Source organism: Muscardinus avellanarius (genome assembly GCF_963383645.1).
Source record: "Muscardinus avellanarius genome assembly, chromosome: 5".
Taxonomy (NCBI): Eukaryota; Metazoa; Chordata; class Mammalia; order Rodentia; family Gliridae; genus Muscardinus; species Muscardinus avellanarius.
In genome coordinates, this window is record NC_137790.1 from 138,730,589 (window position 1) to 138,756,926 (window position 26,338).

Genomic DNA, 26,338 nt, shown 5'->3' on the forward strand with positions numbered 1-26,338 from the left:
AACCATGAAAGGTTCTACCTCTGAGCTACACTTCAGTCCTAGTCTTTCTTTTAATTTTTACACACTGTCTTGAAAATTTGCCAAGGCTAGCCTTGAGCCTGTGATCTACCTGTCTCAGCCCCCCAGTACTGGGATTACAGGCATGTGCCACAGCATCTGGCTCAGACTCTCATTTTATTGATGAGAATAAAGCAAAGCTCAGAAAGAGGAGGTAATTTGCAGGGAAAAGTACCATGTTAGGTCAGTTTATCTTTGGTGTTGGTATTAGTTCTCATCTATTATTTTTAATATTTTAAGATTTCATTGTCCACACTGTTATATAATCACACACACAGGTCCAGGTGGTTGGGAATAAGCTATCATCCATCCCTCTACCCACATACTCTCTTCTGATTCCTCCTCCCATAGGCTCAGAGTCTCCTTTAGGACTTGGATTAAAAGCAGAACAAAGCCATCTAACGTCTCCTTGTTCTGACATATCTCAAGGATTTAATCGGCATTAATCCAGGACATTTTAGGCTGTCTTGAAAAGTAGACTGTTAGATTGTCTCCACCAATAATACAGACACAATAATAGTAAATAATGCAAAGATGTCTAAAATGTTAATAGTGCTTACCGTGAGCCAGGCTCTGTTCCACATTCCTGGCATATTTCGATGCGCTGAATGATCCTCACAATGATTCTAATGCAGTAGGGACCATTACTCTCATTCCCACTCCCATAAACTTAGGCAGACTGTTGGAGGCACGCTGGCCTTGCACATCCTCGAGGTGAAAGTCATGGCTCGCCTTGACAGAGCCATTCAGACAGGACGGACTTCCCGAACTCCACACCCTATGTGGAACCATAATCCATTTCTAACGGTCCCCGGAGACCTGGACAATCAGCCATACGGGCATCAGGTCACAGCAAGCCATACGTAGAGCACAAGTGAGATCCCCCGTGGGGAAAGGAGAGGAAGGAAGACCGGTCTGGCTCTTTTTCCCCCCATTACTTGGGAGAAAAAGGAAATTAGAGTCCTCTTAACAGCGAACTGATCATGGAGTCAGACGCTTATGCAGACATAACTCTAGCTGAACTACATTTAATGAATTGGTTAAGGTTAGAAGAAGGTGTGCAATTATCTGCCTCAACAGACCAAAGAATAATTAGATCTCAAGGCTGATTCAAAACCAAATAACTTCAAACTACCAAATAATGTTTGTGTGTGTAGGAAGCATTACTATGAATCTCTTCATCGAGTACGATTACAATGCACCAATATTTTTTTTTTTTTGGTGGTACTGGGGTTCCTGGAAACTCTTCTACCTCCGGGCTACACTCCCAGACCTATTTTATATTTTTATTTGGAAACAGGGTCTCTTAAGCCAGCATGGCTGGCTTCGAACCTGCGCCATCCTCCTGTCTCTGTCTCCCAAGCGCGGGGATTACAAGGCATGCGCCACCACGCCCGGCTACCAATAATTTTTAAGAGAAAAAAATAAAGGAAATAGGGAAACAAAACAAAGCCAAATAACTTTGACCACTGTTTGTGTGTATAGGAACACATCACCATGAATTTCTTCATCAAGTACTACTACAATGCATCAATAATTTTAAAAGGAGAAAAGAAAATAGAGACACAAATTTTAAAAGTAACTTTGATAAGACTAGTCATTTTTTAAATCTTCTCTGCTGTACTTCAAGCATGCTGCTTTTAATTTACACGTCTTGCTTTGGTCTACTGATATCTGCTTATGTCTGAGCATACAGAGAAGACTTTATCAGCCAGCAACTTGTGGAAAGGGACCAGCCCCGGTCCCGGTGCACCTGCCTGGAACGGATGCTCGGGAACGAAATATGAGACGACTGGATTACAGAAACTCTCCTGACACTTGGGTTGAAGGATTTTTTATTATCCAGTTGCACATTCTAAAATCTGCCTACTAGATTTTTTTTTTTTGCCTTGACAACTCTATTATGTATTTATGCTTTTATTTTCTCTTACTTTCAACCTGACATTTCTATATGGGAATTATTGTATCACCTCCAACGCCTGACTTCCAGCCTTTGGAAGAATTTTCTCTTATTTGAGTCTCGGTTCTTAAATCTGACGATACAGAAGTGCAAGGGGGCCGTGGTGGGGTGGGGAGAGCCGAAAAGAAAACCTGGGAGAGGTGCATTTGCTTGGAAGTCTGTGACTTGAGTGCCTTTCGGTTTCCAGAGTGCAGCCAGCTGGAAAGGAATAAGCAAATGAAGCCCCAAGGGAGCAACTGTGAGCTCTGAAAGGGAAGGTGGGGACCAGGTGTGTACAAAGCAAAGAACACGTGCGCTCCCGTGGACTCCGTAGACTCGCCATCTGGCCGAGCAGACCAGGACTACAGAGAGGGTTTCTGAAAGGCAGGTGGATGATGAATTACAAATGTAGCTCGGACTTTGCCTTTTCTCAGAGTAGCTAAACTTACCCTTTGAAATCTGCCCAGGCCCTGCAAACAGACGGTGACCCTGCAGCATCTGGTTTGCTGGGAAGTTTTATTGATCTTCCAGATAATATTTTTATTTGATATAATTGAGAAGTGCTTTGACATACTCATTGTAAAGGTATGCATAATATAAGCAATTGAAAAGATAGAGTGATACAAAGTTATTACAAGGGTAGGGTCTTTATTTTAGGGTGTATTATCCTAAATAAAAGTCTATCTAGAATTGAGTAATAACATAAACCCTTTAAGTATAAAGAAATTAAAAGTAAATATAATGAAAGCCATGGGCTGCTTGAACTAACACTTAAGAAACAATACAAAAACCGTCTCAGAAATTTCATATACATAGGAAACACCTGGCATATTTTGTTAAAATGCTGGTTCTGAATATTTGGGAAGAAACAGTGGCTACAGTGGAAACACAGTTTTGGGATCTTCCTTGAGTCTCCATGTAAAACAGAGAAGCTAGCTCTCTACACCAAACCCATGCCCGTGCATTCAAAGACGTGATCAGGTGCCCCCCCTGAACCTCGAAACTCAAGTAGGTGAAGACAGAACGCACAGCTACGTGACCTGCACAGCACACAGTGCCGGTGTCTATGAGAAAACAGTGCGACTGAAGGCCGTGAGAACAGAAGAGCCTCGGAATATCCATGGAGCTCTCTCAGAAAAGACAGTGGGCCGGTTGAAGAACAGCAGCTGATTCAGTAGGGTTCTGCTCAGTCCTAAAGCAGGGTGAACATAAGACTAAGACCTAGGACAATAAGAGCGTAGTTGCTCAGGGCTGTCCAATGTCATTTTCTACACCAATGACATTTTTGGTATTTCTGCAAACAGTAGCCACTCACCACATCGAACTGTGGAACGCTTGAAACAATATGGCTAGTGTGATTAAAGGACTGAATTTTTAAGGGAATATTTATTTTAAAGAACTAGTCTCATTCCTTCTACCATATTAGAGAAGATGAATGCAATTATATAAAAAAGCGGGACTTTGGTGAATTTTCCCCTGCTCATACCAGCTCTTCCTAATTCATTTCTTCCACAGTTGAGCTTTACAATGTTTGGAAGAAGATTATGTCATTCTCCCCTGATCCATGTGGTAGTCCTAGGTCCCCTTATAAGAATTTAGCCAGCAGAAATACAAGACCAATACCAAAGAGAGAGAACCCAGGAGATGGGGCAAAAGGGTGGCAGAGGAAAACTGGCTAAAAGGGAAATCCTTTTTGCATCTTGAACTATTCCTGAGGTCACATCCAAGAATAGCTAACACCACTGTACAAGGCTAGAGATGTAACTGAGGTCTGCACCCACGCGGTAGTCGGCCGTGTCCTTCCTTGTTCATCAGAGCCCTGCCTTTCACTGAAACTGCACCTGGAATTGTTCTATGCCTGCCAATCCTTTGAAGCCACGAAGATAAAGACCAGAACTTATATGTCTTGATGTTCTTCTTTCTACACCACCCCAGGGGCAGGAAGGGGTAAAGATAAAGGAATTAGACACCCTGGGAAACTGGCTTTCTAGGGTGAAGGGGAAACCCTAATTTTCAACATTTATTGACCCCCATGGTGTAAACGCCGTATCTGATGTCAAGGCAGTGGGGAAGCTCCATGCAAAATCGACTGTCTCTGACGTGCCTGGGATCCCAGGCTAGCCGTGCCTCCAGAGCTGCACACTGAGGCTCCATCCTGCAGGAGAAACACCTTCACCAAAGGAGCCGGAGGCCAAGAGCCGGAGCAGCGAACTAAGGGCCAAAGACTCCTGGAACTTGGTAAGATACATTTACTGACAAGTCCAAGAAGCTCAACTAATTTCAAGTGATAGAAATAAAAATTCACTCCCCGATATCTCATAGCAAAAATCTGAAAAGAGAAATTTTTTTAAAGAAAACAATAACATCTTGGTAGAATAAATCGAAATGCTATACAAGCGTTTAAATACATATTTGTTAATGCAGAGCAAGGTTCCATTTTGCTAAGTGAAAAAGGTTACACAATTGAGTATTTGTGTAATATAATAATATATACCAATATTACAATGATAATGTAATACTTTTATGCATAATAATGTAACATTTTGCACATTAACTGCTCATTAATCACAGAGGTGTGCTCCTTAAAGGGCAGCTATGCCTGATTTTGTTGCTGCTCTTGGGCTTGGCTTTATCCTCATCAATCTCAGCGTACCAAGGACCTATCAGTTACATTGTGAGCTCTTCTACAATTCCTCAGGCCAAACTAGTCTTATCTGTAGAGTTTGTATCCGTCATTCCATGCTGGTCATTGCAAAATATACAAATGCTAGAACATCTTTGGAGCCGTTGCCTTCATCAGTCGGTTCAAATAATGCTTTAGCAATGCATAAAGGAAGTACTACTGTTTTTGCGAGCAGGTATGGGGTGGGGAACCCGGGTGGGGATGCAGAGGAAGTCGGCCAAGAGCTGGGTGCGTGAATGTTTGTGTCACACTGAACCTCACTATGATGGATGAATTTGTGATGCACTAATAAAATTATAAAAATAAAAACGCTAAGCCTTAAAATGTTTAAATTACATAGGAGGCTTAGTACTTATATATATGGATAGATAGATGTCTATAAACAGACAGATGTTCAAGTCTCCCGTACCTGTGATGTTTTCTACCCTCCGCTCCTGTTGGGTGAAGTCACTGAGCGGGGCTTCTCCCCAGCGAGGTGCGCCCTGTCTGACAGCTTGCTTCTGAACCCACTCAACAACTGCTCAGGTCATGGGCCGGTGGGAGAAACGGCTTCTCTTGTGCCAAAGCTTCCCGCACCGACAGACAGCCGGAGAGGCTGTTGGCTGTCAGTTGCCGGCGGGCCCCATTTTAGTTATAGGAATCACTGTCAATCTGGTCTGTATCTGTCCTCTTCCTATGTCCTTCACCAGAAAATAGATTACTTCCCTCTCAGTCCCCTTTCTCCGCCCTCTCTGGAAGTGCTCTCTCAGTCCCAGCAGGCCAGACAGGTGCCAGGTGCTCCTGTTTTCATCCACCTATAACTGAGCCTTGTCTGACACTCTGTCCAAAGCCTGCCTCCAATACTGGGCGTGAACTAGATTCCAGGGTCTCCTCCCCGCTGACGTCCACCCTGGACCTATGAGCAAAACCCTGAGGCCCCCAAGATTCCCAACACAATGTCCTCCACTTAAACCCCTCAGAGGAGGCAGGGCTACAGATCAAAGACCATGGGCCAGTTCTTCACAGCGAGGTCAGTAAGACCGGCGGGGTATTCTGTTCCCTTCCTGTTTAATTGCAGTACCAATATTCCAAAGGTATTGTCCTTTATTCATCTCTCCTATAAAAATGATATGTCCTAAATATTTATAGTTTAGATCAATTTAAGAGCTGGCCTGGGAGCCCACTCGTATTTCTCCTGGGGAGAAAAATAAAAACTATTTAGCAACTGCTTATGTGGATCAGCTGCATGAAGCATCATCCTCAAGGAACCTAGTTATCCCAGCTCTCCAAAGAGTTGTTTATTAACCTCTGGAACCTAGACAACTTTCAAGAGAGGGCCTTCCTGTACTTGAATGCTGTAAATAACTGATCTGGAGAGATTTAGCAGATTACAGAAGGAAGGTAAGTTTAGATATGGGCAACCGTTAACAGATGAGACAGAACTAACCTTAAGCCAATTCTTCTTTAAACATTATAAGCGTAATGTGCACAGCTATTAAAGCTGAAGAAAAACACCTGCCAGTTATTCATAGGAAGGGAACTATTCCACAACAGACAGAAGCCATGCACCTAAGCGCAGACGGGTCCCCATCCTCACTCCACCTCGGTTTTTTGAGAGCACCACCCCGAGATTATTTATCACATTTATGTATCTGCCACTATAATTAATAATTCTCTCTTGGTTTTTTCACTTTAGGCTTGGCAGTAGAAATTCCATTACCAGATAAGCCCATTTTAATTTAGATACAACGCGGGTGATTTCTAAAGTCATAATAAGGTGGTCTGGGGGTCAGGCGACACTGCTGAAGAGCCCCTCCTCCCTGGAGGAGCCGGCCTCAGGCGGGGCGGGTACAGCAAAATCCTCCCCAGCTTTGTACTGGCACTGAGGGCTATTTTAAGTTCTGCCTGAGTCAGGTAGTTCTGTAACCACCGAACATGATATTCCTATAATACTTCATGCAGTACTAAGAACGATTTGTAAAAATGAGGAGGCATTGACACAACCGAGACCAAAACCCTGGGCTTCACTCTCCCCTGTGGGTGCCGATGCCTCAGTCATGCTGTTGGTGTTGATGTTGGTGTTGTTATTGTTGGTATTTTTGTTTTGATACTGGAGATGGAGCCCAGGGGTGTTCTACCACCGAGCCACACCTGCAGCCCTACTTTATTTTTTATTTTGAGACAGGTTCATGCTAAGTTTCCGTACCCTGGCCTCAAACCTACGAATCTCTTGTCTCAGCCTTCCGAGTGCTGAGATTACAGTACACACCACCCGGGCCTGGCCGCTGCCTCGGTCTTCTAGGAACTAGCCGAGGGATTTGAACAGATGTCCAGATGTTGACACCGTGTCCATAGGAGCCAGGTTTATTGGTGCATGCAATTCCAAATGCTTAAATGATGGGCTCCTGAATTAATTTACTCTTAACAGAAAGACATGATGTAACATCTCCTTGAGATAGTAATAATCTTAAGTCATTAAGACACTATAGATTCGAACCTATCTTAATATATCCATAATAGCAGTTGTTAAACTGTGACGTGAGAGGTAGGTATGTAACTGAAATTCAACCCGAAGCCAAACAACGATGTCTGCAAACTGGAGAAATAATCCCCAGAGGAGCAAGATTTGTCATGAGGAGCTGGGACCTTAACATTTTTGCTTTTATAGCCCAAGCTTAGAGCAAATAGATGATGCTGAATAAAGATGGTAAGAGTATAATCATGGTGGAGGTCAGTGTGAAGGTTCCCCAGAAGTCTAGGCATGGCCCCATTGTATGAGCGTTACACCAGCCTCGATGCCATTCCCAAAGGATTCACGGCAGAATGCTGTAGTGATACATGCCCGTGTTCCCAGCAGCACAATCCTCAACAGCCAAATTAGGGAACCAATCTAGGTGCCGGTCAACCACTGAGAATACAGAAAATGTTGTATTACACTCAGTGGAGCTGTATTCAGCCATAATGACAAATTTATGTCATCTGCGGGAAAATGGATGGAATTAGAGAACCTTTTGCTAAGTGAGATCAGCCAGTCTCAGAAAGTCAAGGGCCACATATTTCCCTCCTATGTGGAAGCCGGCGGAGATAGGAAAGGACAGGGACCTTTTGAAAATGAGGAGAGAGCCCAGTAGAATAGTGGGAGAGGATAGGAGAGGGAGGAAAAGAGGGATGAGGCTTGAGGAAGGCAGCACGGCAAACAGTGTTAGGTTTGCATATGAAGGCCTCACTACCAACCGCCATGTGTGAGTGGGGGCTTGGAGAAAACCCACCAGGAGACTCTGGGCGTAAATAGTCACATCACTTTGCATCTCAAGATGCGATATGACTACAACGCACCAACAAAAATTAAAAATATTTAAAGCCGGGCATAGTGGCGCATGCTTGTAATCCCAGTACTTGGGAGGCTGAGACCGGAGGATCGCAGGTTTGTGGCCAGCCTCAGCTACTTAGTGAGGCCCTTCGCAGCTTAGTGAGACCCTGTTTCAAAATAAAGAACAAAAATTAGGGCTAGGAGTGTAGTGTAGCTTGGAGGTAGCGTGCCCCTGGGTTCCATCCTCAGTACCAAAAAAAAAAAAAAAAAATTAAAGAAATGCATTCCTCTGAACATTCCTTTGTGGGTTTTAGGTTTTTAGCTCTTCGCTTGGCTTGGCTTTTCTTTTGTCTTTTTTTTTAAGGGGCAGATTGAGAAGGAGTGAGGGGAAATGATGAGTGAGTTGGGAAAGACCCCAGGGTAGAAGTTAGTGAGCAAGGAGATAGCCAGTGGAGGGCCTGGAGACTAATAATCACGAGACTAAGACAAACGGCCAGCACTTAGGGGAGCTGCCCGGTGCCTTGACAGTGTCCTCGGTCAAGGACAGAAGGACACTCTCAGGGGAGCCCAAGGCACGTCCGTGGTGGCTCAGGCTCTTCCCAAGCCTGAGGAAAGGCAATTTATGACTTCACCTTCTCTAGAAGAATGAAGTGAGCGTCTCCTGAACATAGCTCATCTTTGCAACCTCAGAATGACTTACAATGATATGCATACAATAATTATTTACTTAGCTAACAAGCTCACAGCTTGATTGCCCTGTCAATCCTTAACTCTCTGAAAATTATGTAAGATTCCTCTTCAGAGGAATGCAATGGTCCCCCAGTGGCATCTACTGCTTACTGAACACCATCTTCCACTGAGAATGAAACTGATTCCATGACAGGGAAAGAGGGAGAATTCCCTGTGCTATAAGAACTCCGAGAAACTGAGAAGTCTCCGCTGTCTCCATCACTGAAAACACAGAGAATTTCAAATTTAGGTTAACCAATGAAGCCCATATCTTTAGTAAAATTCTTTAAAGTAACAAGAAGAAAAAATGCAGAAAGGCTGGAAATTCCCCACGGAGCGAGAGGTTAAGCTTAAAATAAAATAAAGCACAGTATTTAGGGCTACAAATGCTTTATTTAAGAGGTTAGCAGAACATATCAAAATTTAATGCTCCTGGTACATTAAGAGCTTTTCCCTGTGGTGCAGGAACTAAAAACGCAAACCAACCAATTAATCTATGAATAAAGAGAAGTTTTGAGCTGAATTTAAAGGAATACAGCAAGTTCCACATTCAGAAAACCTCCTTTTCCACAGAAGAGCTCAAATGTCAGAAGACTAAAGGGAGTGGGTAAGGTGAATGAACTTAAAAACAGGACGCGCGGCGGGCGGCCGCTCCAGGCAGCACACACTCACCAGATGTCGGACTTGGTGTCGTAGCCCTGGTGTTTCAGGGCCTCGGGGCTCATGTAGTGGGGAGTCCCAGCCAGGGTTGTGGCCAGGTCACAGGATCCAAGCAGGAGTCGAGAGACTCCAAAATCCCCTTGAAACAACAACGAGTCTTTATGAATACTTTATTTTTATTCATTTATTCACATATCCGTGCACTTATCTACTTACTTACTTACTGGCAGTGGGGCTTGAACCAGTATTCTACCTCTGAGCTACACCCCCTAGACCGGTTCTATTTTATTTTTGTTGTTGTTGTTGTTGTTGGCTTTTTGTTTTTGTTTTTGTTTTTTTGGTGGTACTGGGGTTCCTGGAAGCCCTTCTACCTCTGGGCTACACTCCCAGACCTATTTTTTATATTTTTATTTGGAAACAGGGTCTCTTAAGCCAGCACGGCTGGCTTTGAACCTGTCTGATCCTCCTGTCTCCGCCTCCCAAGCACGGGGATGACAAGTGTGCGCCACCACGCCCGGCTAAACCGGTTTTATTTGGAAACAAGGTCTTGCTGGGTTGCTGAGAATCTCACTAAATTGCTGGAGCTGGCTTTGAACCTGTGACCCTCCTCAGCCTTCCAAGGATTGGGGTTACAGGCATGCACCACCATACTCAGCTTTTATAAATACTTTACAGCAAAACCCAGCACTGGACATTAACAACTGCATGGGTGTCTAATTTATCACTTTATTATGCAAGGGTTCAGACTATTTTAAGGGGGAAGAAAAGCGGTATTTGAAATAATAAGAAGGTAGTAAATAGCTTTAAAAACACAAGCTTTATAGAAGAAAGGAGACGGAGCCAGGAAAGGACGTTATATAACCTACAATCCTTTCCTTCTGGAATAAAGGACAATTAGACAACTTGACATAAAAAGCTACTGCAGATGTGAATAAGGAGGGGACGACACGGTCTTCAATGCCAGTCAAGGAACATTAAAGGGAAAAGACCTGACAGTACCCAAGAACATAGCCATGAACACGTTCATCCTTTGGTCTCTCTATTCTTGCCTGATCCGTTGCTTGTTTCTCTCTCCCGTCCCTGAGAACATCCTGTGATGCTTAGACAATCTTGTGACTATCTAGGTGAAGCTACAGTTCTGAAGAACTAAACAGGAATAAAGCCATGATATTGGCCACTTAATTATCTACGATAACTGCTCGTAGCTGGTAGATGATGAGTGGGAACGTGAAGTAATTACTCAAACCAGTAACACAAGTGCAACCACTTAAAAACCAACTCAAAGTGTGTTTGTTAAATCAACCAAACATATAGTAAAGGTTTTTATTCCTCACTTTATATCAAAGAATCAGAGAAAATTTGAATTTTATTGGGCCCATCCCAGTAAATAAAACTCGGAGTTTAAAGAACCCAATGATTACGCCAACAGTTCCGTATAGTATACACTTCAACATGGCTCCCTCATGTCTTTGAAATACATACATTTAAAAATCTTACCAATTTTAAGTAGGTTATTCTTCAGAAATATATTCTTTGATTTCAAGTCTCGATGAAGTATCCTCCTACAAAAGGCAAAGAAAGGATTTAAAACTTCATGCATAATATAAAATTTCTAAATTTAAATTTAAATAAGTATGGTCATATGAGAAGTGAATCACAAGTAAACATATTCTCCTATAAAAATATCTCTCAGTGTTTAAAAGCTGCAAAGTCTTTTCTAGGAACTAGAAAACGTTTTCTAGTTTCCCTGAGAACATAATAATTTTTAAATAAAGGAAGAGCTTTAAAGGAAGGGGAAAACTTATGTGGGAGAAGCTCAGAGAGGAGGGATATGTGTTAACTATTTCAACAGAGTAGATTGTTTTGTGTTTTTGTAGCAAGATGTACATAATGCTGTATCCAGTAACCTTTATCATCTATTATTACCCAAATGTTTATACTTATGAAATAACAATATTGATGGTGACGTTTAAGGACAGGTAACATTTATAGATTCTTAATACGAGCCAGCAACGTAAATATGTGAGTCAAGGCTCTTATTTCTGGAATTAGGGAGAACTAGACAACATGAAAATTTTTGCCTAAACAAGAAGACTAAAACCGTGAGCTAAAGGACTCGAATAGCTTAAATACACACAGCTAAGCTTTTGGACAATGAGGCAAAGCTCCTGGGGGTTATATAGCAAGACCCTGAGCATCAGAGCAGGAGGCCAGAGCTGGCGTCTCAGCCACCCTGCAAGGTCCTGGGGGTCTCAGGAGATGGGCCCGATCTAGAGGACACACAACACCAAGACCCAAGAGCCTCAGCCACGTCATGTGGACAAGCGGAGCATACACACATACACAGATACACGCATACAGAGAGACACATACACAGAGAAGCAATGCATACATACACACATACATGCACACAAAGACATACACACATGCATGCACACAGGCACACATGCATGCATATACACATATGTGCATGCACGTGTGCATGCACCATGCATGCACATACATATGTGCACATGTCTACATGTGCATGCATACCTACCTACATGCATACATATGCACATACATGCTTACATACCTACATTACATACATGCATGCATGCATGCTTACATACCTACATTACATACATGCATGCATGCATACATACATACAGTGAGAACCTACATGTGGGCCATACCTCCAGGTAAGGATGACCTAGAAAATATTCCTTTACAAGTAAACAAAATGATAAGGAAGCTTATCTGCCTAAGTCTGAACTCTGAGTACAGAAAAATATCCCTCCTCATGTTTTGTACTCAGATCTCTCTGTTCACTCACATCTGGGATTCAAATACGCAAGTACGTGTGCATCAGAAATGCCCGGCCAACAGAGTACATGAATGCTGGCGTCAGCTGCCGGAGCTCTTGGGGCACCAGCAGGAGCCCCAGGAAAGGAAGACACATCGGATGATGTGTGACGAAATTAGACCCTTGACGATTTCAGATAATCAAATAGGATACAGACCATAAAAGAAGTATATTTTAAATACGGAAAATCATAAAGGAAGCCATTGAAAACATGACACAGAAACACCAAAAGAGACAATGCTAACTTCAGAAGCCACCAAAGAGCGCCTCCTAGGGGGAAATATGATTACTGAAATTAGAAGGTCAAGACTGGAGTTAAACATCAAAACCTGCAGGATGGTGTAGAGCGCTGCCTCATCACGCTGCCAAAACCTGAAGCCCTTCAGCAGGAGGCGGCTAACAGAGCAGACAGTAGAGTATTACTGAGTGCTAAAAAAAGGAAGAAAGAAATGAGCTTTCCAACTACGAAAAGACATGGAGGAACAAATCCGTACTAGTAAGTGCAAGAAGCACTCTGAGAAACGCCTGTCTTGTGTAATGCCACAATAGGACGATCGGGAAGAGGTAAAGCCAGAGACAGTAAAAGCCTGGCAGTTGACGGAGGTCAGGGCAGAAGACACGAGGAGGTGAGCGGGAGAACCAAGGAGCTCCTCTGTGGGATGCCAGAGTGATGGGCGCGGGTTTCCAGCCCCACAGAGTGTGAGCTGCCAAGATTAGATGCTAATAATGGAAACTATAGACATTGCATGATGGTGGCGAAGTATAAATGTGGGTTTATTATCATAACAAACGTGCCACCCCAGTGGAGAATGTTGATCATGGGGGCCATGCCCGCATGAGAACCTAAAACTGCTCTAAAAATAAACTCTATTTTAAAAATTAAGCAGGGTTTTTGGTAGATTCACAAAGCTTAGAAGACTGAACTTGAATTTCAGGGTCCATGGAGGAGGATGGGTTTGGGTTAAAAAGAAACAAATAAACAAGCAAAGCCTTCAGCCAAAAGCCTTGAAGGACACTCTTAGAAATAGATTAGAAATAAGCCAGGCGTGGTGGCACGCACTTGTCATCCCAGTACCTGGGGAGCTGAGACAGGAGGATCGCAGGTTCGTGGCCAGCCTCAGCTACATAGTGAGGCCCTTTGCAACTCAGTGAGACCCTGTTTCAAAATAAATAACAAAAAAAATTGGGCTGGGGGTGTAGCTCGGAGGTAGAATGCCCCCAGCACTGCAAAAAAATAAAATAAAATAAAAAATAGAGCTGGGGTGTAGCACAGAGGTAGAACACCCCTGGGTTCAATCTCCAGTACCACACACACACACACACACACACACACACACACACATACACACACACACACACATCAAACACAAACAAACAAGAAAACCACAGAAATAAACTAGAAATAGACCGATGCTCCGAAGCCCTGAAATGTAGCTGTAAATGCTCTCTCTGATTGGATAAAGGTGAGCCGCCTCTATTACAACCACCCGCCATAGACGAGAGTATTATCCAACATCTCTCAGTAATTCCCACCTATTATTCAGCATCTATACTCAAAAAATGCCAGGCATGCCAACGGACACACCAAATAACCAAAAAATCAAAAGGAATGAGGAAGGGAGAAGGAGGGAGGGACAAACATGCAGGTTATCTACTCGTTGGAATTACTGAATTATTGGACAAACACTTGCAAATACTATGATGAATATTTTAAAGAAAAATAGTTAACACAGTGGAGAATTTTACCAGAGAACTAGATTCTATAAGTATTTTTTAAATAAATAAATGTTCTAGAACTGAAACAAATCAACTTTCTTTCTATATATATATATATATGTGTGTGTGTGTGTGTGTGTGTGTGTGTGTGTATTTATTTATTTATTTATTTATTTATTTTGCAGAACTGTAGACTGAACCCAGGGACATTCTACCTCCGAGCTACACCCCCAGCCCTATTTTTATTCTTTATTTTGAGACAGAGTCTCACTAAGTAGCAGAGGGCCTCACTAAGTAGCTGAGGCTGGCCGTGAATCTGCAATCCTCCTGTCTCAGCCTCCCAAGTACTGGGATTACAAGTGCGCTCCACCACGCCGGCTCGAAACAAATAAAACTCTACTAAAGTGAAGACTTCAGTAGATATGCTTGAAAGAAAATTAGATACATCAAAAGATAAGATTTAGAAACTATAATAATTGTTAGTGAAAAATATTTTTACAAGTACAGAAAGAGAAAAGGCAAAAATATAGAAGAAAGTGTCAGATGCATCTAAAACGTGGTTTGAAAGCCTCTTTATTTTGAAGCAGGGTCTCACTGTATTTCAACTGCTGAGGCTGTCCACAAACCTGGATTCTCCTGTCTCAGCCTCCCAAATGCTGGGATTACAAGCATGTGCCTACTTGCCCAGCTCACAAGACATTTTATTTTTTTATTTTATTTTTTTTGAAGATTTAAAGAAGTTTATTAGAAAGATAGAAATACAGAAAATAGAAATACAGCTCCATACCAGACTGGCATGGAGGGGTGACTCGAATGAATATACCCTCACAAGACACTTTAAAATACATTATGGAGAGATTATCAACAAAAATTATATACAGCCAACACTCATAAAACATACTTTCATGGACTTCTCAGACATATCACATCAAATTTGATTTTGTGTCCGAATACTTAATTCTCTGGGGTCAAAGAATACTGTTCACTTCGGTTACTAAGTTCATCTTGAGACACGAACCCAAGTAAGCGTGAACTCACACATGCCAAGGTGACCACATGATTCAGTTGGGGCATACTGAGGTATTTGTAACTTGAGCTGGCTATAAGATGCAATAGTTCATGGCCTGCTAAAGGCATCTGAAAGTCACCTGCCACTCATATATGATCAGATACAAAGAAATAAGTTCAATACAAGTTTCTGCCTCATATTTAGAGCCCATTTGACTTACAAAACAAAAAGTTATATGCAACAAAAAAGTTGCATATAATCATTCAATAGTTTCCTCAAGAATAAGATATATTGTAGATGTTTAACTATAACCATTTACCTTTCAGACTTATTTTCTTTTAAATTGACAAAAAAAAGTCATTTTCCTGTCCCCAGTAGTCAATAAACATACCTCTCGTGCATGTAGTCAACTCCTAGCAACAGCTGGATAAACCATTCTATTATTTGATTTTCTGGAAAGATTTTCCCAGCTTCTTTATATTCTTGAATTTTATAGTCCAGATCTCGGCCCTGAAATAAAATAGCATAACAAGATTTCAAAATCTCACTCCCTTACCAGTAGTTAATCGCCACAATCACACACTATCCTAAGAACGTGAGGCTCACTGCCACTCCACAGTCATGACTCACTCAACTTTCTTTCCTCCACCGAACTCTAGCCAGGTTCCTAGGGCCCCTCTCCTCAACCAGGCCTCATCCTGCACCACTAAAGACTTGAACAAGCACTAACGCAGTTTCCAATAGCTCAAGGCCCATCCCTAGGAGGACTGGACCCTCCCCACTCCCCTTAAAGTATGTGCCCAAGAAAACTCAAATCTCACAGCATCCAAAAGAATTTACTGTTTGTTCCAGCCAACAACTGAGGATAGGGCCTTTGTCTCCCTGTCACCGTGGAAAGCTAGGTGTCAAATTTTATTAAATACCAGTTAGCAAACCCATGGGCTTCACGTGGACCAACTCCCATCTCGTGTGTGTGTGTGTGTGTGTGTGTGTGTGTGTGTGTGTGTGTGTGTGTGTGTGAGAGAGAGAGAGAGAGAGAGAGAGAGAGAGACAGAGACAGAGAGACGAGAGAGAGAGAGAGAGAGAGAGAGGGAGAATGAGAATTAGAGAGAGAGAGGGAGATTGGGGACTGAACCCAGGGGAATCCTGCCCCAGGTAAATCCTCAGCCCTATTTTATTTCCTAATTTTTAAACAGGGTCTCACTAAATTGCTGAGGCTAGTCTAAAACCCGAGAGAAAGAAAGGAAGGAAGGAAGGAAGGAAGGAAGGAAGGAAGGAAGGAAGGCAGGCAGGCAGGCAGGCAGGCAGGCAGGCAGGCAGGCAAAAAAGAAGAAAGAGGAAGAAAGAGAGATAAAAAGATAAAGAAAAACTTAATGAAATCTCAATGAAGCCTCCTGCTAGCTTCTATGTCAACATGACGTGTTCGCCGTAGGAGGGACACGAGCAAGCAGAGCTACCTCCATGAATACAGCCTTCCCGTGTGGAACTGTCTGCCGTGACTGTAATAATACTGAAATTTTAAGAAATCTGTGCATTAAAATAAAATTCCTTTTAGGAATCTATCCTCAAACTGCAATACAACTTTTCATCTCTCGTTGTAATTGTAAGCTGTGTTATTTGGAGAAATGTGGGACCCTCTAGCTCTTGTGCGGGCTTCTGTACCATCTTCTTTGTGTGTGAGCAGAACTGCTCCCTGGGACTGAGCTTGCTGTAATGGCGGCACACTCTCGGGTGACGTTTATGCTGTTCTGCCAATCATCTCTGCACACTCTCTCAAGTAGTGAGCACAATTTTCAGGCCTCTTTCCCACACTGATACTAAGTGCACAATTTCCTATAGTTTATACTAATATTTAGACTACTGACAAGATATATAAAAAGAATCATGGCCCTCAAAAAATAGGTCTTAGAGTGAAATGTCAAAAGGACATAAACAAACTCCCTGTCTGCCCTTTGCGTTGAACCACAAGACAGAATATGTCAGTTCCTGGGGATATTGTAAGTAGGGATGCCTCCGTCAACAGGACGGCAAAGGCCACACGGCTAAACTGGTCAGAGAGCTGGATCTTGGGCTCCTCACATAACCCCTCCTGCATTTTCATCCTGAATGTGTATCTCCAAGAAAAATGGCTTTTTTTTTTTTTTTTTTTTTGCATTTACAGTGCTCTTTGACATACACTCTGGATTCTTTACTGAGGATTAAGTTCAAGCCAGACATGGTGGTGAATGCCTGTAATCCAAATCCTACCTGGGAGGCAGAGACAAGAGGATCCAAGGTTTGAAGCCAGCCTCAGCAACTTAGTGAGATTCTACTTTGAAACAAAAAATAAAATAGTGCCGGGGGCAAAGCTCCGAGGTAGAACGCCCCTGGGTTCAATCCCCAGTACCAACAAAACAAACAGACAACAAAAAAATTAAATTGGGTCACTCGCAGATTAAGACACAACAAGTTAGGCTTTGCTATAATGAAGAAAGAAATGTAACTTCTGTGAAGCAGCGTGATTTTAACTCAGCAGTATGAAAAGCATTTATTACTTTCTTTCTCTGTGCTATCTTCTAAGTAAAAACTTTTCATAAAAACATTGAAAGTAAAAACCAAATACTTTTGATGGAATGTCACATCTCAGTTTCAGATGTTATTGAAGTATCAGTATGCTCAATTTTTCTTAACTTTGAGAAATATTTAACAGTGACTTTTATTGATAAAACAACGTTAATGGAGAGTATTGACTTAAACTTGAGCCAGTATTAACATGGTCCCCACTCCGCTGACAAAAATGCTTTCTTCTGCCAGTATCTTCCCTTAGTAGCTACCATGAAAGCCTTGATGTTCACTTCTGAGGTTTAAAACCTCTGCAGGCCAAGCGACCCTCTGCTAGACGAATGGAACCTCCCCCCTTCCCTATCCCATGTTACCCAACATCAGATAGACTTTGAAACATTGAGACCTTGAAGAAATAAAGAGTGAATTAACCACAGTGTTCAAAACCCCGTCTCTGAGTGCCAGTAAAAGTCTTCAATCCTAAAAGGACTTGATTTTTAAAAATTAATCCATTTGTAATCCATAGAAGTACTTACAATCAGTTTCAAAGGGAAAAGCCGTGACTTTTCAGAATAAACTGTTGAAAGTGTATACAAAGGACAAATCATCTTTGTGTTTTAAGGCTGCAAGGGGCCTGAAGACTCCTTCTGCCCTACTTCTTCATTTTAAAATTAATAAGTTGCCCCTTCTTCATTCACCGGACTGACATCTCAAAATGCCACATTCCCTCGCACCCTACCACATCTCTATCCTTTGAGTAGACCTCAAATTTTGGGGTGCTAAATGCATATCCCCAGCTCACATCAACAGACTCCAGTGCAGTCCATCTGGATAGTGTCAAGGAGTATGTATTTTAGCAAGCATCTGAAACGACTCTGGAAGTGGTCCATGACCGTGCTTTGAGAACAACTGCTGGATAAAAATATAAATGAATGGTACACTTCATACTTAGCCCATCGTGGTGACGTTCAGTTAAGTCCTATGGACAAATCCAAAGACAAGAGATGTACTTGGGCGGGGCAAGGCAGAACAAGAACCGTCTTTACAATGACAGGTCTTAAAGAGCTGAGACACCCCTGGGGAGAAGAGGGAGACGCGGAGGTGGGGGCAGGAGGGGAGACCCTGGTCACCGCGCTGAAGAACTTGAAGACAGTGTCCAGACGTTGGGAGTTCGTTGTTAGAAAGAGGGGGATGGCCCAGCTGCATTGTGCTCTTTGAAAAAGAGAGACATCCAATTTTTAAATAGTCACTACGAATGCCGCGTGGTGGCGATGTCATGATGTATGTGCCCAATAGTAAAAGGAAGCACCTCTGGGTTTCGTTGCTAGTTCTTTTTCAAATCTTTTTAGAGTTAGTATTCTTCCTACTGAGATAAGTATATGCAAATAAGAGCAACATGGAAGAACTTACTTGCAGCTTAAGAAGTGATGTGAAATCATGCTACCCTCTGTAAGGCACTGAGCTTCTTTAAGCCATTTGAAGAAAACACTTATGTTAATTATTCTGATTCTATTTTTAAAGTTTACATTTATATAAATTCATATGCCAACTAAGGCTATGCCCCAAATGTCATATACTTTACAGCGTTTAAGGGTTACTTTAGATTGGTGTATTTTTTAAATAAAATTAGTCTTTTCCAAATTACTTATTAACAATTTTAAGGAAATTTAACTGACAGTGCTTGCTTGTTGCTTGTTAATGGGTCTAAATATCTCATAGTTTTGGCAAAACATAAAATAAAAATTAATATTGATATTATGAAAATCACAAATGGATCAGTTTACATGTATAAAAACACAAGATACCCATTTTCCTCCTGAAGTGAGTACGTCTAAACCCAGAGAACTGGTTCAGGGAGAATTTAGGGTGGCCTTTTGGATGGAGGTGCTGAAGGAAAGAAACCAGAGCCCTGATGTGAGCCTGCTCTGAAGACAGTCCCCCATCAGCAGCAACATCAGCAACGCCGGCCATGACAGCAGCTCCGGTGTGTAGACAGCCCAACCTGTGTGTACACACCAGGAAGGACGGCCTAAATCAGTGTCACAAGGCTCAGCACCCCACGCACGTCCCTCGTGCATAAATCACTAGTCCTGGGTGGTGGTGTCTCCCCATAAGACCTTCAGGACTATGAGCAGTGGTTCTGAAGGACAGAAAAGTGTTTGTACCTAGTACCAGACATGATGTGCCTGGTGTGACGTTGTATAAAGGACCTCGGGAGCCAGGAATCCTGGTGACCACGTGTTACTGCCCATTCACCTGCAGAAGTCCACTGACACCCACCAGAATTCAAGATTATAAAACTCAGTCCACTTGGCTTATCTGAGCACTTCTGCATCAACAAGACACAAAAGAGAACATTCTCAAATTCTCTTTCTTACAGCATAAGCGGATCCTTGGAAAGTACTTGCCTCAAATTTTGCTATATCCATTAGTGTTTAAGAATGTGTGTTTCTCCTTTTTGGCATGGATACCCATACTAAGGGCTGTAAGCCCAAAACTCAAAAATAGAATTAGCTTGTCTTCTATAAGTAGCTGGAGGGGTGGGAGAAACCAGGGACAAAATAATGAACTACCAGAGTGACAGTCTCCACCATTGGGAGTGTACTAGGAGCCAAGCTCTGAGGGTCATTTTCAACACTCGTTCCTTCAAGTTCTTATAAAAACTTCAAGATAAAGGCTGCCATCTGACCTCACCATGAGGGAAAGGGCCAGAGAAATCACAGAACCTGCTCGAGAAAATGGACCAAGATTGAACAGAAGATCTGGGGTGATAATCCACACACCATTCACTATTCCATACCCTATCTAGTTTTCTATCGGGAGGGAGTAAAAACCAATAATATCCTCGTTACATTAAAATATGTGCTTGTATAAAGACTTATAGACATGTGTTTCTGTGAGTATGTATACGTAATATGGAAATAGAGCTATGTGAAGATACAGAACATAAGTGAGAATAAGTAAAAAAAGGGGGGGGGTGCTCCAGTATCCCTGGTCCTGCAATATCCAGTCATGTGATTATCAGAAAGTCACTCCACCTCTCTGAGGTCCTGTTTTATCAACCATAAAATAGTTAATAAATAAGAATTCACTTCTCCTCAACAAAGGACGGGGCTTGTCGAAAAGACAGAGACGCCAACTTGGAGGGCCCAACGGCCCACGCTGGGACAGCCCGAGCAGCACAATTAATGACAGCACTAGGCCCTCGCGCAGAACAAAACAAATACCCATGAGTGTACGCTGACACAAGTACGTCATTAAGTCGGCATATACACGAAGGAAGGGGTCAGCTTCTCCTTACAGGAGAACCTCAAGTGCTTCACGTACAAAGACTAAGGAAGCACACAATCACAACTGGGCAAACGCTACCATAAAAAACACCACAGGCAATTTCCCCTGAAAGACGCTAACCAAGGTGGATGAAGTTCTGAGGAGAAGCAGGGTATCAGCATCATCTCCAGGTATCTCAAGAGATTTGTCAGTCTGCAAATGGGAAAGAGCAACTTTACAGGGAAGCCCAGCAGACAGAACCTTCACCAGGAGATCCAGGTTACCATCCGCCATCGTGAGACGCGCCACAGCCCGAGCCCCGTGGCGATGCTCTGAGCAGACCCGTCGCGCCCGCGGCCGTCAGCCACGTCCTGAGTGTGGGCGCTGGATTCATGCATGAGCACACAGCACACAAAGCCAGCCACAGACATCCTGCGAGCAACCTGCCAGCACCATCCAACCAGTCATCGAGGTCATAAAAACCGAGCCAGGAAAGGGCGACTGTCACGGACAAGAAGAGACAAAGGAAGCACAAGTGAAAGCCCAGACCCACCCTGGACCGGGACTGGAAAGGACAAGATGGAACGTCAGCTTCCTGGTTTAGATGACTGAACTCTAGTTATGCGCGTTGGTAACGTCAGGGATACGTTTAACCGCAGACACACTGCAGTTAGAGGTGAAGCCGAGGTTGCCAGGCCGTGTTCCATGCTGCCCTCCCTCTGAGCCTTTATCACACTGTCCTGGCCCCACCACTCCCTCATTCAAGTACCACAGGCCAGCCCTGCGTACGTCCTCAAGGAGGGAGTCGTGTCTTGCTGCATTAACTCCAACAGCACCTTGGCCACACACCCCCACCATGACACCAGAGGTTTTAGCCATTGGCATAAAGGACTCCCTTGGCCGCCAGACAAGTTCATTCGAGAAATGCCATCATATCACCTCTGCTGTCCCACGCTGTGTCTGGGAATTGTATGTGGCAGACTTGGGGCACAGCGATGGCTCTTGGAAAGACCCTCGTTACTACCGCCTCTGTGGACGTCACGGCAGGAGGGACCAATAATGACGCACAGACAGGGAGAACTGCAGTTGCCGGGCTCCCGTCGAGCTCGGGACCGCCTGCTTTCCTGCTGGAAGAGGCCAGCGAGGGCGGCTGGCGTGGAACTGGAAGGACGCTTGGGGAGCGAGGAGGAGGGCTGGGGAATTTTAGGAATAAGATTCTGGCCATAGAGCCACCTCAACCAGAGCCAGACTCCCTGCCCTCGGCCTGCGCCTTGGCCGTGCTCCGTGGCCCTCAACCCAGGCTCATTACTCTGTTACTCTGTGTGTTTCCATGTTTACTCTGGCTGGAGAGCTTTCAAAGCACCACTGCCTGAGCCACACCACACAGCATCTAAATCACACTTTCTAGAGGTGGGCCTTAGGCCCAAGGGTTTTTGAAAGCTCTTTAGATGATTCTAAAGTGCATCCAGGGTTCACAACTGCTCTTATATGCATATCTTTTTTTTTTTAGTACTGGGGATGGAACTTAGGGGTATTGTACCTTCGAGCTACACTCCCAGCCTTTTTCTTGTTGAAACAGGGTCTCACTGAGTTGCAGAGGGCCTCGCTAAGTAGCTGAGGCTGGCCATGAACCGCCATCCTCCGGGCTCAGCCTCCCGAATGCTGGGATGACAAGCGTGCGCCCCCACGCCCGGCTCTGGGGGTCATTTTTGCTTCTCTATGTTAATATCATCAGGCAGGGAACAGACAAGTCAAGCTTGTATTGCTTTTTGCCCTGACTTCTCCCCACCACCACTCCCTTCTCCCCTGAAGAGAAGTGATCTCACCTAATCTGTCTGTGTCTATTAATATAATCGCACCAGTTTCTGGGGATATTTTATCTGTGCCCAAATGAAGACCTTGAGACAGTACCTCACAGGTGTCTGGTGCAGTCCACGGTTAGGTACAGGAGCAAAATAAGTAGGTCAAATGCTTTTTTTCCCTTTGTACTGGGGATTGAACTCAGGGACACTGTACCCCTGAGCTAGACCACAGTCCTTTTTATTTTAAAACAGGGTCTCACATGTTGCTGAAGCTGGTTTTGAACCTATGACCCTCCTGTCTCAGCTTCCCAAGTCCTGGGATTGCGGGCATGTCCCACCACACCTGGTTAGTAGGCCAAACTACTTTTGATCCAGATAATGGATGGGAGGATCCAATGTTTTATCTTTTGCCATCCGTGTTTGGCAGAACAAAGTTGAAGACAGCTATAAGCAAATGTAGAGGAATATCTTGAGCGCTGACGTCTTAGTTCACTCCGCGGGCTTGTGATGTGATACAGAAAAAAAAACCAAGAGGAGATCAAGCCCTCGTGTTGAGAGTCTGAGAGTTTATACAAGATAAAAATGCCAGGAGAGCTGGGACGTGGGGTTGGGGACTGACTCTAGCCAGGAGAGCATGGGGCCTGTCTGTGGGAGGGGAAGGAGAGAAGGAGCCTGTGACCCGGCCCCAGGAAGCTGGGCAGGAGGTGAAGACATGGCGCTAGGAGGAAGAGCACTGGGGAGGAGAGCGGCCTCAGCAGAGACGAAGGGTGTGACACGGTGGGTCCGGGACAGGGGGCAGCAAGTGACTATAGTTTCTCCCAGGGTGGGGGAAACTAGAGCACACCAATATCTGAAACCTTTTTTGCAGATACCAGCAAAAGCCATGCTCTCTCGGCATCTGCATTTTCGCAGTTAAATAGGCAAAATCTCAAAGTGAGAAATAAGCCCCGAGAGAAGGTGTGCTCGCTGGCCAAAAGCATCTTTCCACTTTTAGATATTCTTGCATAACTATTATTCTTCTAGTATTCTTTTAACTCTCTACACGAATTGCTCCGGTGATGTGAGAACAGGACTATGAAAGAAATTGAGTCTGAGGAAATAAATTCTCTAATAATTTGTCTAAACGTCCTTGGCTCTGCTCAATAATAATAAAAACTGGCCAGAACTCAGATGCTGTGATAAGCATTCCAGCTGCAGCAATCACAAATGGCCTCCGACCCTCATTCCAATCACTAATTTAGGTTAAGCTATTAACTCTGGTAAGGTAGCTCAGTTTAAGGTAACTCTGTTTACCCTTGAGATCCTGCCTAGAGACAGAGAAGATAAAAACCTTGTGTGTGACCGTAAAGCAATTTAGTTGATAAACAACTTAGTTGCCCAAATACTATAGACTCAAGGAGAAAGATTGTTGACTTTTACCTCAGTATGAGCATTCATGGAGATAAGAGACTGACCGCATGGTTAGATATGAATATGACAAAATAAAGGACAGACGTTTTAAGTATATATGTATGAAGGAAAGGAAATACCGTAAGAGTAAGAAAAGCATTTTTGCATGAAGAAGAGCTTATCATAAGAAAGTCCCAACTGGGAAAGGAAGGAATTAGAAGGTTAAAAGCAGGTTGCAGAGGGTTTGTGACAGGGAAATGGATTATTAAAGATGGATAGACCTTTAATAGGCTTGTGTCTAAAGAAGAGTGTTCAGCAGTTAAGGAAATACATCTGACAATTAAAACCAAGAACCTTGTGGTGTTGTTTGTGGTATTTTGCCTGCCAAACTGTGTTGTGAGTTTGCTTAAGCTTTCAGATTTAGAAGGTAAAATGCCAACACCTGAAGAAACTCCATCACATCCACCTGAATCACCACCATCTCCCCACACTTGCTATATGAACTGAGCCCAAAAGATGGAAAGTTCCAAGAAAGTCAAAGAAGTTTCCCCGAGAAGCCCCCAAGCCTTGGGCATGCCTGTTTGGAACTGCTTATCTGCAAAACCTGAGAAAGAATCCGGAGGGAGTTAATCTCTCGAAGATCAACAGCCAGCTGAAGGACTAGTTTTATTACCTTTGTTTACATGTCATTCATTATTATTTCACAATGATTACACCCACCTCCCTCTCCTCTTACTATTAACTTTACTGGTGAAGGGTATAAATTTCTTGGAGTTTTTGTAATAAAGTGTCATTGGCTCAAGAAGCCTTTGTCCGCCTCAGATTCTTTCCCAAACGTCATACCTAAAAACTTAGGGAATTCATAGAGGGGAAAGAATCGCTGCAGATAAGTTTCTGCAGGACATCACCTGCCTTTTGCCCCATCTTTCTGAGGCTCCCGGCCGCGAGTGGACTTGCCCCTCCCACAAGGACTGAGCCCGTCGGTAACACTTTTTTTTATTTTTTTATGCGTTACTGGGGACGGAACCCAGGGGCATTTGACCTCTGAGCTACACCCCTAGCCCTATTTTTTATTCTTTATTTTGAAACAGGGTCTCACTGAGTCGCTAAGCAGATGAGGCTGGCGGCGAATCTGCGATCTCCTATCTCAGCTTCCCACGTACTGGGATGACGAGTGTGCGCCACCACTGCCATTTTGGTATTTTGGAAACTCCACCTCATTAAAGACTTGGTTAACCCTTGATGAGCTGTGAGAGTCTGGGTGCTTGCTTCCTACCCACATTGCTGAGGGGATGTCTCCGAGGGGTTGGGCAGTAGATGTCGAGGTCCCAGGTTTCAGTCTTGAAAGGTCCCAAGTTAAATTACAGCAGAGGGCACTTGGAGATGAAAAGGCCAGCCATTCCAACAGTGATGACATGTTTTATGAGGCGCAAGTCTGGCCACCTGCCACTTCCTATATTATTATTTTACCTCAATATAAAGAGGATAATGTCAGGCCCTGCAAGTTAAGAGTAAATTTGTGTCTGAAAATGAGAAATGTCTCTGTTAACAAGAAGGGAGCAGTCTGCCCACACCATTCCACAGAAGCCCAGCAACTGGCTGCCTGACAGCTCGGAAGCCCCACAGCTGTTCTCCAGCGCAGCCTGCAGCCGTCACCATGGCAACACCCCCTCGGGAGAGCAGCTCGGTCCATGGAAACCACCATCGCTTAAAACTTAAAGCGGAGGATCCCCGGTTGGATCCTAGGTGACAATATAGCGTTTTTATAGAAGTGTCCCTTCTAAGGACGTAATCGGACCGCATGCACTAAATTTAAATAGAAATTGCGAATCAGATGGGTGGTTCCCAGACTTCCACTTGTTTCAGACTCACCTGGTGGGCCGGCCAAAACACAGATGGCCCAACTCCACCCCCAGAATTTCAGACTCAGTGTGGTTGGGCTAGAAGCCAGGATTTTATATTTCCCAAGTGATGTGGAAGGTACTAGCCTGGGACCCACTTTGAGAACCACTGGACCACATGCATCGCTTCTGTGTTCATTCTCCGAGTTTTGATCATTATGCACTGGCTAGTTAAAGAAGGTCCTTGGTCCTAGAAAATACTGGCGTCCAGTAGTATCAGGGGCACAGGGGTGTCATGTCTGAGACTTCGAGTCAGTCAGGTTTTCATCATGTCAACAAAGACCAGAGAAAGTCAACTTAAAGAACTAAAGGTTCGTTTTGGCTCCTGGTTTCAGGGATTTCAGTCCTTGGCTAGCTGCCCCCATTGCTTTTGGGCCTGGGGCAGGAACATGGTGAGCCAGCTGTGAGGAAGGAGGGAGAGAGGGGAGGAGCCCAGCGTCCCCATGTCCCACCAAGGCACGCCCCAGGGACCTAACTTGCTTCCCTGCCTTCTAAAGGTTCCATCGCC

At 43.8% G+C, this 26,338-nt stretch overlaps 1 protein-coding gene across 1 annotated transcript in view; it reads right to left on the reverse strand.

Moving 5' to 3' along the window:
* Nucleotides 1-26,338, reverse strand: part of NEK11 (NIMA related kinase 11) — a gene marked incomplete at both ends in the record, with an annotated part of 215,264 nt that overhangs the window by 150,680 nt on the left and 38,246 nt on the right. Inside the window, 3 exons of the mRNA XM_080696621.1 lie at nt 9,370-9,496; nt 10,855-10,919; nt 15,319-15,437. Coding sequence (XP_080552747.1) covers nt 9,370-9,496; nt 10,855-10,919; nt 15,319-15,437 — 311 coding nt within the window. The remainder of the gene's footprint in view (nt 1-9,369; nt 9,497-10,854; nt 10,920-15,318; nt 15,438-26,338) is intronic.